General features: G+C 44.9%; 1 protein-coding gene across 6 annotated transcripts; it reads left to right on the top strand.

The window, feature by feature from the left end:
• The first annotated feature begins 801 nt into the window (after positions 1-801).
• Positions 802-8,173, top strand: LOC123443100 (serine-rich adhesin for platelets-like). 6 transcript variants are annotated; one of them, XM_045119360.1, is made up of 5 exons: positions 803-987; positions 1,078-1,516; positions 5,842-6,570; positions 6,670-6,745; positions 6,887-8,173. In XM_045119360.1, the coding sequence occupies exons 1-5, from the start codon at positions 812-814 to the stop codon at positions 7,948-7,950; spliced, it is 2,484 nt and encodes an 827-aa protein (XP_044975295.1). In that variant the 5' UTR covers positions 803-811; the 3' UTR covers positions 7,951-8,173. The 6 variants fall into 6 exon arrangements, with proteins under 6 accessions (XP_044975291.1, XP_044975292.1, XP_044975294.1 ...); XM_045119356.1 differs by having other exon boundaries at positions 802-987; positions 5,842-7,376; positions 7,452-8,173; XM_045119357.1 differs by having other exon boundaries at positions 802-987; positions 5,842-7,135; positions 7,232-8,173.
• Positions 8,174-13,160: the final 4,987 nt, after the last annotated feature.

Here is a 13,160-nt window from a genome sequence, read left to right on the forward strand (position 1 = left end):
ACACAACGAGTGCACCGACAAATGGCAATGATAACATTATTATTGATTGAGATTGCTAACATCGATATTCTCATCGCTATTTAATAGCACACATCTCAAGTTTTACGTGACATACACTTTTTCGGTAGGGAGATGTAAATATAACTTTCTTAGGAAAACAAAACACACACCGTTCAATTTTGGAAGAAAATGGTCACACGTCACACGTTTTTTGCTTGGACAATTAGAATGTCATGAGCACCAAATGTCAAAGAGTAGTCTCGTGAGGTACCAGCGCACTGAAGAACATCATTCTACAGATGTTGATTGTTTTTGCAACAACAAAGAATGTCGTGAGATGTTTCTCTTTCGCAAAAGAATACTGATCATGTGTTAGAAAGTCATGAGTACTAGCATTTGCAAAATATTGCATTTGAATTAAGACAAAAATCTAGATGATCGCAGCAGTTTGCGAGTATTCTAGGCAGAGAATGGTGCGCCCAACATTTTGCACCTAGTCGCTCGCTATCACATGATGCGGTCCGGCGAACGATTGTGCCACGTCACCAACCACAGGAATAAAAGGAAAAAACAATTTAGTCGCTGTCCATCACCTGTCGCCGTCCGCAGTAGTAAATGGGACGTGGGCCTCTCGCGCACGACACTGGCGCCAGCAAGGCATTAAATAGATATAATATCGAATAATTAATGAGGTACCAAAAATAAAGGTGGGGAGAGCGGGAAAGAGTAGATTATTCGCCTCGATGCTATCAAAACCTTGCCTCGAAGTATTAACTCCGTATCGTAATTGCTGCATCCTTTAGATAGATATATGCTGGAGTACACGACCTCCCTTTCCAACGCCCGCCGCTTTCCTCTCCTTCCTTCCTTCCAGTCTACTCCTCCTCATCTCCCCCCTCCCAAAAAAACTCGAGAAATCGCAGGTAGATTTGCGCGGAGGGGGCACGCCGACGTCGCATCCATGGCCGCCGCCGCGTTCTCCATCAGGTTAGTGTGCGCGGCCTCGTCTCGTCGGCCTTTATGGTGGTCGTGTATGCGGTTTTTTTTTCCTGATCTCCATTTGCGATTTGTCCGAAGGGGATACGCGGCGAGCATGAGGGGTGAGGCGGCGGCGGAGGGTCGGCGTCCCTTGGGCATCGAACATCTCCCGGCTATAGAGGCGCCGAGGTTTCGGTGGTGGGCGGACGAGTTGGCCTCCGCCATGGCTACTGCTGCTGCGTCGGCGGCGGCAGTGGCGCCGTCCCCGAGGAGGTCGCCAGGGAAGGCGAAGCCTCCGAAGAAGAGGTCCATCTCTGACCTCTTCGCCTCGGCGCCCCCCTTGGACGTGTCCCCCGCCGGTGATAGCGGATGCAACGCGCAAACGGAGGTCGACGGCGACGAGGCGCTGTGCGCGATCGTGAGGAGGGCCAAGAAGGAGAGGAAGCGGAAGAAGAGACTGCGGGAGGAGGCGGCAGCGGCTGTCGCGCCGGAGTGCAGCGGAGGGCGAGATCCGGAGGGGAGTTTCGCGGCCACAAAGGTACGTGATGCAGCCCAGCCCAGCCCAAACCCAACACTGCCTGTCTGTCAATGCAATCATGTCATCTACTACTACTACCACTATTGTTCCTACGCTTTTTTTTACCCTGGTTTCATTTTATTTTGATCTGCTTGGAATGGGTAAATGCTTTGCGTGTCCATGAGACGAGGAATCAAAAAATATCTAGTACCCCGTATTAGATTTGGTTGACTTATATGGTTACTATTTGTGGGGAGCAATTAGTTTTACCTTTACATGGGGGCCGTCCCATCGCCTCGCAGGATATTTTATGTAAGGATTGACTGTGCCGAACCCAGTTCCTAATCTGAACCAGGCTTAGGTAGTTCGTCTACGAGGTTGTGTGGATACGTGATAATTGCGGGGCAGGTGCGCGATCATTTTCTGGCTAAGTGCTAAAGTTAGAACGATTATTATTGTGTTTTATTCTGTTGCATCATTACATTTCCTACCTAGTTATTTGTATGCATACACATTGTTATTTCATGCTTAATTTGTGAACCCTGACCGATCATTCAAACTCGGGGCTTTATGACATTTCGTATGATGATTCTAGGGAACTTGGTGAGATGTATACCTGCACCTGTTCATACACTTTGTTAAGACCAATAATAGATATGAGTCCGCTAGATTATGATGACCAGATAAACCAGTGGTGACTGCAGACGAGACAGGCTAGCTGGTACTGCAGCATATGTACCACATCTCATAGTACATGGTACATCGTCACCGTGTTTCCTTTTTCTCACACCATGCGCGGTGGGTTGTGAGCTGCATGCGTACTTGTGTACCTCCTGCACATTTCAGCCGTGTGGACCCACACACTAGACTTTATCATAGGAAACGGACGTGGAGCAAGCACTTACCAAAACCGATATCTTTTGCATTTTTTTTTCTCTTGGATAGGAAACTTCATTACTACATACTCCTCCGTCTCGGTTTATAACTACACCACGATCAAAACGGAAAGAAAAACGAGAGAAATTAGTGTTAATTTATTAATTAATACCATTACATGCAATGAATTGACCACTGCGCCTCAAGTCATTAAAAACATACACGCCTCACGTCTCTTATTGGTTGATTACTTTATTCATGTCAAAAAGCAAGAAACGAGGTGGAAGTTAATGCACTGCGCCTAAGTGTTTTGTGATTATTTGGTTTTCGTAAATGGAGGGAGTACCTTGTATGTTTATTACTATCTATTTTTTCTTAAAACCAAATATATAATCTGTCAATCTATTTAAGCACTTGATATATAGGTGGTGTTGAAATGTTTCAGGACACCTTTGAGCATGCATAGAAATTGTGTTCAGTAGATGGTGGTAGTTTCCAATATGTCGAAGTCGAGCTGTCATCATATGTTTGACATGACGCATGGTCTGCTGTTTGTACTCTTTTATGGAGTATTCCAGTAAAAATATCTAGTTGACCAGATTAATAGGATATAAGTCTTAAGAGGGTGTGGTTGAGGCCGGATGTTTGAAGTAATGTTTGAATGTAAACTTTATGTCTCCACGTATGATATATAGTGTCTGAAGTTCTCTATCTGGCATAATGCATTAACATTTAATATCGAGGTAATTATCATAATATTGTTGACCATCACATGCATATATATATATAGAAGGCTCATCATGTGTTGCACCCTTTAAGATTTTGTAATTCATCTTGTTTCAATATCTAAGGATCATGTTGTGAAATTGATCTTTAACTTTCATCACTCAATTATATTCTTCTATGAGCAGCTTGTTAAAAAAACATTATTTTTTGTTCAATTAATAGTTATTCTTATCTTCTACAACAATATTTGTAATTGAGGAGGGTGAGTCCCTGCATCGCTCCCATGTGAGCCACTCGGGCGGACACAACCCTTCCTGCTGCAACCGAAGGATACCTCATCGCGATGCCCTGCTGGCCGATTGACAGCGGTGGCAGGGACACTGTTCGCTGCACAGAGTGACTCTCAGGCACGGCATGGAGTTGCTATGTGGTCTATGTTGGCAGCAAATGTGTTGCTGCTTGGATCCGCTGTGACCGGCTATGTTTGCCTGCTACCCAGCAGGTGTAGATCGCCGTGCTGGATGCTGGCTGTGGTGTGGCAGGAAACCACCGCATCTTCGCGACTTCTCTCACTTTAATCCAAATCGAGGCCTCCATGATCTGCCGATGGCTACTTACAGCCCGCGCTTGGCATGCTGCCCATCCAATGGCTGTGTGATGGCTGCACGCATCGTCTCTTGCTCACACCCCCTGCACCTTCCCTAAAGCTCAATCCATCCCGAATGTCAACCTCTGGCGCCTCCACGCATCACACCACGCAACACCCCATGCTCTTATGGCCGCACCTCGTTATGGCTCACACCACACACCCTACCCCTCCACTTTTGCATCGACCTCTGGGAAGGTAATCGGCTGCGATGCGCCGATGCCGCACTCAACGCTTGTCGAATCTAGAACTGCCGGCTGCGTTCGCCACCCCCTCCATCGTCAGGATTGCTGGCTCCCTCCAGCTTCAACCTACACATCACCCTCGCACGCTCTCCTTCCCGTCCCGTCCATGATAACGGCGCCTCAGGGTGCGCCGAACCTGAACTCCCCCACCCTCACTCACAAGAACTCTTTGAGATCATGTCATTTCTTAATCGCTTGTTCTCCCCACTCTCTTGGGTAATGACACCTTTTGGGTGGAGAATTTGTGCATCCTTCATACATATTCAATGAGCCAAAGGCTCTTCCATTACATCTCCTTTTGCACTAGGCATTGGGCAATGACCACTATCTAGTGTGTTCAGCTGTGTGATTGGCAACGGCGCTGCTCCTTAATGATGAGTACTAGTGATCGTTGCTGGTGGTTTTGGCATTGCCTGTTTCGAACCTGGGCTAGGCCGCCATGACAATTGGGGATTGATCGGTTCTGGCGGTAAACCTCCCTTTTCTATGATTATTTCTTTGATCCCTAATTACATGCTAATTGCCCTACTTTATTATACCGCTTGGCAGTAATTTAGAGAAGTCTTGAACCGACTCAACTAGCAAGGAACAACCTAAACAAAAAGGAAATATCCTAAACAGAATCCAAACGAACAGGACTTAGAAACTAAGAAAACCTATGAACTCCCCCAGGGAGGTGTGCCTGCGCATGCTTGAGACGTCGGTACCACAGTGATGCCCGCCTGGATAGATGATAGGACGCGAGCCACACCTTGCTTCTTTTCGGTGTGCCTTGCCCATCAAATAATTGCTGCACAGGAGTGACCAATGGAAGTGCGTCTTTAGAGCCGTCAAAGATGGGGGCAACTCTTGTGCGTTTTGTTCTCTCAGTTTCTTATACATGATGTTTGTACTTTGGAACATGTATTACAAATGGTTATCTAAATAGAAGATATTTTTGAGAGATGGGGAATTGGGGATGCTGGGAAGGTATAGATGAACCCATGGTCGGAATCTATAGAACCGACAGTAACCACTGATTTTCCAAACCTTTGTCTAGAAATGGATATGTATGTTTGATTATTTTTTATTTGAATGGTCAAGAATAAGTTTATTTTATGCTTTTCACTTGACTAGGAATTGGCCATTACATTCATGTTTGAATTTTGTCCATTATTTGAGTTCATACTAAAATCTAACAGGCTAGTGTGTGAATAGATTATGGTTATCCATCCATTTGTTATTGTGTATTTGCATCTCGATGCGAGTAGGATAATGTATACGTAAACTATTGCGACGTGTGCGGTCAACTACAAAATGCTTTAGTTTACATATTTATATTGCTTAAGGTTAGTTTATCATGTCATGCAATTTGTTATTTTGCACATAAAACTTAAGCCCGGAAATCACATATTGCACACATTATGCGGGCATAAATTTTGATCGACTTTAATGCATATTGATTTTAGTTTGATCGTCATCCAGTATGCATTTGGGTAGGAGAATTTTTTGTATATGTACTCGACTTATAATAACATGAATATGAATGTGCTATGACAAATAGTCAGTTGGGGTTCGACGTGTTTTCACGCCTATCCCGATCCAAATGTTCTTTTTCTTTTATTTTTTACAGGTTACTTTGGCATAAATGTCTATTTACATATTTTCTATGGGTCAAATGTGTTTTTACCTCACAATATGACATTAGCTGCATAGCGATTATGGCTGTAAATATTTTTGCATAATACTGGATTATTCTACTAAAGTTTTGTGTTTCACCTGGTTGTTACTTTTACATGGCCCAACCTGTAGACTGGCATCTGGACCCACTTACAGTTATATACGGTTTCAAATAATGCTGCTTAATTTTGTAGGAGGGGCTTGAGAATCCAAATTTACCTGATGGACTGGATGCTTCCACATCACAGAAACTTAAGTCTTCACAATATCACAGAATAGAGGGAGAAAATATATCTGGGAGAAGGAAGAAGGGGAAGATCAACAATGCAAAGAAGGCTGAGTGCATTGACAACAGTAAAGCTTGCAAAGTGGGAAAATTACGAGTTCTAGGAAAATCTCTCCCTAGGCAGGGCATTCTGAAGTACACAGAGCACACATCTGTCAAAATGGCCAATGAGAAACATGTCAATTCAGAAGGCAATGAAGTAATAGAACTATGCTGCAAATCAGTGAAGCGTGTCAAATTCTCAGAAGCAGATGGTGTAATTGGGAGTAAGATGCAGAGTTGTGAGCTACCCAAACGACAAACTCTCTGCAAACTGCTCTCGGGTGTTATGGCTTCACTGTCATCCTCGTCGTCATCATCATCATCATCATCATCATCATCATCATCATCATCATCATCATCATCATCATCATCATCATCCGCGTCTATTGAAGGAGACAAATGGGTAACTGCCGAAAGTAGTAGTTCTGACATGCCCAAGGAAGCCTTTAGTAAGACTAAAGATACAAATAAGCATTGCGATAATCTGGACTCTGCTGAGCCTAGTAACAGAGAGATGTCTGCTCCATTCATTGATCTGAATATGACACCACCAGAATGTATTGATGTGGACAGCACCTATGATTCAAATTTAGAGGTGCCCAATCTTGAGCATCCACATGATGAAACTTTAAGTTCTGATGCTGAATTGATTGCTGGTGGAGAAAACTTGATGAATTTGTCTTTTGGTTCACAGGGACCGGAAAGCCAACCACCTGTTGCTGACCTTGATAAAATAAAGAGTTCAAGATCGGCAGGCACATTTTTGGATGGTGAGCGAATCATTATTTCTGACATAGTTGCTGTTGGTTCTCCATTGAACTTAAGAGAACACCGCGAGACTCGTCGTGGTTACAGTAATGTTTCAGTAAAAGATACCATGACTACGAGTACATCTCCTTGTGCATTGCCAGACCATACATTTCAGGACTCATTTCAGCAGCACAAGACTTGGTTCTCCAGCAATCTGAATAATGTTGGCTCCCAGCTTTCTCGTGAATGTAATGTGTTTCGCAGCAAGGAGTTATATTCTAGTTCTGAGTTGAACGTGCAGCACCAGTGCAGTCCTTCTACGGGACAGACAGTTCGTTTGATGGGTAAAGATCTTACAATTTGCGCAACCAGAGGTGAACCGTTTGCTGAGACTGCACAGAAATATACAGGTACTTCCACCAATGAGTATCTTAAGACAAATGTGTTATTGCCACAAGGACAGCCTTTTTTCTCTTTGCAAGCTGAAAGTTTCCCCAATGTTGCAGTAAATTCTACCAGTGCAACTCAAGCTTCAACATATCATGCAAGCACAAGTCAGGCACATTTTGGGTACAGGACTCCACATGGTTCCAGTCAACCGTTTCCTGCAGCAAATTTATTTTCTGGAGATCAATTGCCATATGAAAACAGGTATGGGGATTTTTCAAACTCGCGGACCAACCAGACTTTTCTATTGGGGTGTTCACCTCTTCCCAATCATAGCAGTGCAGTCTTCCATCAGAATAGGCCGCGTCCTTGGCGTTATTTCTCTGATCCTATCGCTGTGGAAGAAACGGCTGCTGCACCATTTTTGCCTATGACCGGACAGCATAGGACACCACCTTCAGTGTTCCATACCAATTTGCCTCGGCAACATGTTGGGCATTCAGCAAGGTCGTCAGTTTGCCCTCTTAACTCTGTGAGTTATACGCTCAGCCATCCAGGCCGGGTAGTTCAAGAAGTTTCCAACAGCACAAGAGATACAGCCCTTCCGTCCAGAAATACAGAGAACCAAACGACGAGAGCTGTTCCTGACAATTGCAATGCTTCGTCTAGTTGTCGCAGTGTGCAGAAGAGATCAGGACCGGTGAAGCTCACTCCTGGCGCGAAACATATACTGGTGCCAAGCGATAGCACGCATGGCGATTCTATGCCTGTGTACTCATGTTTATCCTTCGGGAGTAGGAGCGGAAATGCTGCAGGGTCTCAGAACAAAGGACCATGATAGACTTTCTGTAAGCGAGCCTTCAGAAGTTGGAGCCTTTTGAAAAATGCTTCTATAAATCTAGAGTGACTATCATGTACGAATAGTTGCCATACTTTTTCTTGCTTTATTTGCTTGCTTGGTAGTTATTTTCTCAGCTGAACCTGTATCCATGGCTGGTGTATCCCAAAAGCATGCACTCTGATATTTTCTGTATTCCTCTGAATCTAAATGATTTCTGGTATTGGCAGATTGTGTTACCTACATTTCGCAACCTGGTCATAGTAGGTGCACTTTGTTTTTCGGAGGTTAGTTTTCACACGTAATGCAACATGACCTTTTTTTATATAATTTCTTGGTATACTCGAGGCGCACTTTAATAACTCCCAGACACTCATACTCCATCCGTTCGAAATCACTTCTGGCATAAATGGATAAAAATGGATGTATCTAAAACTAAAATATATCACTGGTGGAAAAAGGGCCTTTGGTCGCGGTTCGCAACTGCCATTAGTCGCGGTTGCGCAACCGCGACCAAATAGGCGCGACTAAAGGCCCCCCCCTTTAGTCGCGGTTGCTTAAGAACCGCAACTAAAGGCCCGTCCACGTGGGCGCCAGGCGGCCGTCGGGGCGGAGGACCTTTAGTCGCGGTTTTTCTGGCCAACCGCGACTAAAGGCCGCCACAGGGTTTAGCCCCCCCCCTAAACCTGTTTTCTGTTTAATTTGTATTGTTTTATTTCTTTTATGCTTTATTTTAAATTTGAAGGAGTTTCACATATTCTACGGTACTACATACATGCATATGAATGTACAATTTCAAACAAATTTGAAATTAGAACCAAAAAGAATTCAAGAGGAATATACAATATATATTCAATATCATCGGATGACCATATACAATTTTGAACAAGTTTCCATACATAATTTAATGCATATAAAGTTCTACGTCCTCGTAATGGTGTTCTCCTTTACGATGGAGGACTTCCCTCCTGAACCATCCAGCTAGTTCCTCTTGAAGTGGTCGGAAGCGAGCTTCTGGACTAAGCATCACCCGGAGGTTATTCCGCTCAGCATTGGTATCACTCGGAACCCGCTCAGAGGTGTATCTCCGGATCATCTCACAGACATAGTATCCACATAGATTGGTCCCCGCTGGCTGAATATCCCCACCATTCTTAGCCTTTGACCTTTTGAATTCTAGCTCTTTTTTGAATTCACCGACCTTTGTATCTACGAACCGTCTCCAAACCCTACGAGGCAAAGAAAATTAAATGAACAAGAGAGTTATTAGTTACTTGATATTAGGAAATGAACGAAATAGGTCGATCGATATAGAGCGCAAATGAATGAAAATAATTACTTCTGCAGCATTCTTCTCATGCCGCCCCAAAGCTTTGGATCCATATTCAGAGAGTCGTGGACGAGACATTCTGAGGTGTCAACTTTAATTACTAGCAGAATCCAGTGGAACCTGCGGACACGATACATGCACAGTACGTCATGCATAACTCATCGAGTAGCCGGCCACATACCATGCATGGAGTAAACAAAAGAGAATGTGCTCAAGACAGAAACACTCACCCAAAATGGTAAGGAAATAGAATATCACTTTTGAGTTCCTGCTTTGTAAGAAACTGCCACAGGTCTGCCTCCATGTCGGCGGGGTGATGCTCCAACACATATCCATTAACGATGTGTGGGTCAATGAACCCAACATCATGGATGTTCCTTACTCTGCATTCCTTAATCTTCATTCTGCATGTATAATAGCGGACACAACAATATAGTTACGACATATATATAGTGCAGGCAATATGAACGAGATGGGGTATAAATAAATCACTTACAGAACGTAGCAACTGATGATAGATTTGTCGAGCTCGCGCAGATTGAAAAGCTGGAACAATTCACTCAGATGAATTTGTACATAGTAATGTTTGAAGTGATGCTCATATCTAACTTCCGCATAAATATAATCTTTGGCGTTTTTATTTTTTTATGTAACCCTTGTACCATTTCAGCAGACCTTTCATTTGTGGAGGTAGATCCTCTTCCTGCGCAGGCTCGACGAGAGGCCCATTCTTCACATATGTAATTACTACCTCCTTCACTGGCGCCTCATCAAGGCCTAACATTTCACGAAGAGTAATACCTAAGTTGGCCGCTTGTTCTCTGGCACTCGTTACAGTCAATCCATGTGCTGCCGCAGCTGCTATGATATCGGGGTCATCCGGACCGGCGGCTTTCACTATAAGCGGGGCAATCGATTGTTTACTTTGTTCCCCGAGCTGGGCAACTCGTTTCCCGCTTTTTTTACTTTCTAATTCCGTTTTCTCGGCCTCCTCCAAGGCTTTGTTCTCCTGGTTCTCCGCCCGCTCTTTCTTCTCCTTCAACATGAATGCCTGCCTACGAAGTTCACGTGCATAGTCTTGGTTGCGCCACGCTTTGACGACGTACTCGATTGTTTCGACGATCTGGCCGAGGGCTAAAATAAGAAAGAGAGTCGCGCGCGTTAGTACACACATATTTATTCAAATCAGTTAGTTTGTATCACCAGAGGCTCAATGTATATATATACCTCGGCGCCGGAGGTGGTTGCTACTTCCATTTGAAGATCGTCGTTTATCGACGTTTGTTCGGCATCATCTTGCTGACGGCGCCCTTCATCTTCACCGTCAAGGTTCAGATAAGAAGAGATATTATCTTCTTGATCTTGTCCGGTCGGCACATATAGAATATCGCCGTTTATGATGCCGAACATATGTGCTTCACCGTCCGGATCATAGTTGTCCATAATCGGGTCAGCTCTATCGTCCGCCATTATGTCAGTCCTGAAAACATGTAGTAAAAACAAATTAATTAAGTGAAGAAGGGGTGCGGTGGCGGTGGCGGTGGCGAAAGGGCGGTGGCAAAAGGAGGGGGCGAGGAAGGGGTGGGAGAGGGTGTCGCGGTAGAGCTTAAATTCTGATGGGTTAGGATATCACTGTATTCCTAACAAAGCTCCAAACTTGCAAGGTAAACATCTTATATTTGTGAACAGAGGGATTATTTCACTTGTTGCAAATATGGTATAAACTTAACCGAACACGAGAGCTCGTACACACGTTATATATAACAAAAAGATCTCAAGTATCCGGCCTTCATCGTCGTGAGACATATAACCATCACTATATATAAAAAAGACCCGGATTTCTATAGTACTTCCTCCGTTTCTAAATACAAGTCATTTTAAAGGTTTCATTAAAAAACTACATATGGATGTGCATAGACATACTTTAGAACGTAGATTCACTCATTTTGCTTCGTATATACTCATCTAACGAAATCTATAAAAAAAAACTTATATTTAGGAACGGAGGGAGTAATACTAGTGATATAAACTTATATGTGAATCTTATATTTAAGGGAGTAAAACTTATATGTGAATCAAGTATCCAACTTTTAAAGGAAAACTATTATTGACGGTGCAAGATTCATAGTGCAATTCGGACAAGAGACGGCCGGCGGCGAGGGCGAGGGGCGACGGCGCGCGACGGCGGGCGGCGTACGTGGGCAAGGGCGACGGCGGGCGGCGAGGGCGGCGTCGAGGGCGAGGGCGACGGCGGGCGGCGAGGGCGGCGTTGAGGGCGAGGGCGAGGGCGGGCGGCGTCGAGGGCGAGGGCGACGGCGGCAGGCCTTCGGCGCGCGCGGCAGAGAATCGGAGAAGACGAGAATCGGAGAAGACGGCGGCAGGCCCTTGTATTTATAGCCCCCCCCTTTAGTCGCGGTTGGGGAGGCGACCCGCGACTAAAGGTAACCTTTAGTCGCGGTTGGCTAAACCAACCGCGACTAAAGGGTTTTTTCGTTCCCGCGCGCAACGACCTTTAGTCGCGGTTGGTCTGGCCAACCGCGACTAAAGGTATTTTTCAAAATACTTTTCTTTTTCAATATCTTAAAAATACAAATAATATATCAAAAAATTCAGAAAAATAAAACTAATTCAATTCAATATGTTAAAAACACAAAAATTATATCAAAAAATTAAGAAAAATAAAACTAATTCAATTCAAAATGTTAAAAATACAAATAATATATCAAAAAATTCAGAAAAATAAAACTAATTCAATTCAAACATCCTTATCCCACCGACAGTTTTCTTAGATGACACAAAAACCACATTTAGTCCCGGTTGCACCAACCAGCCGGGACTAAAGGTTAGATGACCAGCTCTGGATTCCTCTTCTTCCCGCCATTTCTTCCCTGTCTTCCCGCCTCTTTCTTCCCGCCACTTTCTTCCCGCCTCCTGTCTTCCCGCTCCCATTTTTCCCGCCATTTCTCACTACATATATGTAGCCCGGCTTGGCCAGCATTATCACATCTCTACAATCTCTCATCACTCTCTCATGGCTTCCACCGCACCCACTCTAACCTACCAGCAGGTGGAGGAGCTTTGCGCCTCGAACTACCCTTGTCCACCGGGCTACCGCGTCCCCACCGGCTGGAGCCTAAGCGCCGGCGGCGTGCCGGTCCCTCCCGTCCCTCAGGGTACTGCGCGCCGGGCGGCCATCACGAACCACTACTACCTCGACCTCACGCCGGAGCAGCGGATGAATCCCCGCTGGCATCCCGATAACCAGCATACTTGGGACGCCTTCTTCATCAATCGGCGTGAGAGGGCGCTCGCCAGGTATGAGGAGGACGGTCTGCCTCCTGGGAACTTCCACGAGGCCGGCCGTCGGCTATGGTGGTACGGCCGGACTCTGCAGAGCGTCATGGACTACATCACGGCCGGCGATATCCCCCGCCTGCGCTACCCTCAGTTCGAGCCACGAGCGCCGCCCGACGACAGCGACGACAGCAGCGACGATGACGGCGGCAACTTAGAAGGCGACGACTACCAGTACAACGACGACAGCGGCTATGAAGACTACGAGTATGCATATTATACGCCTAGGCAGGAGTATGACTAAATCACTCCAAATTTCATGTATCATCAGTGGTATCTCGAATCATTCGAAAATGGACACCAAACACATCACGGGTAATATAATTCACATGATCCATTCAACAAAGTTTGGTACAATAAATTATTACACATCATTTCTTCCCTTGTGTCCCTGCTTGCTTACGATTGTGCCGTATCCATGGAGCATCCTCATCATTTAACTTAATGCTTGGGTCGGTGTTCACTTTGAAGGGCGGAATTTCAGCAAATATATTATAATCTTCTGACATGTCTGTCTTGTCCTCCA

Source organism: Hordeum vulgare, chromosome 3H (genome assembly GCF_904849725.1).
Source record: "Hordeum vulgare subsp. vulgare chromosome 3H, MorexV3_pseudomolecules_assembly, whole genome shotgun sequence".
Classification (NCBI taxonomy): Eukaryota; Viridiplantae; Streptophyta; class Magnoliopsida; order Poales; family Poaceae; genus Hordeum; species Hordeum vulgare.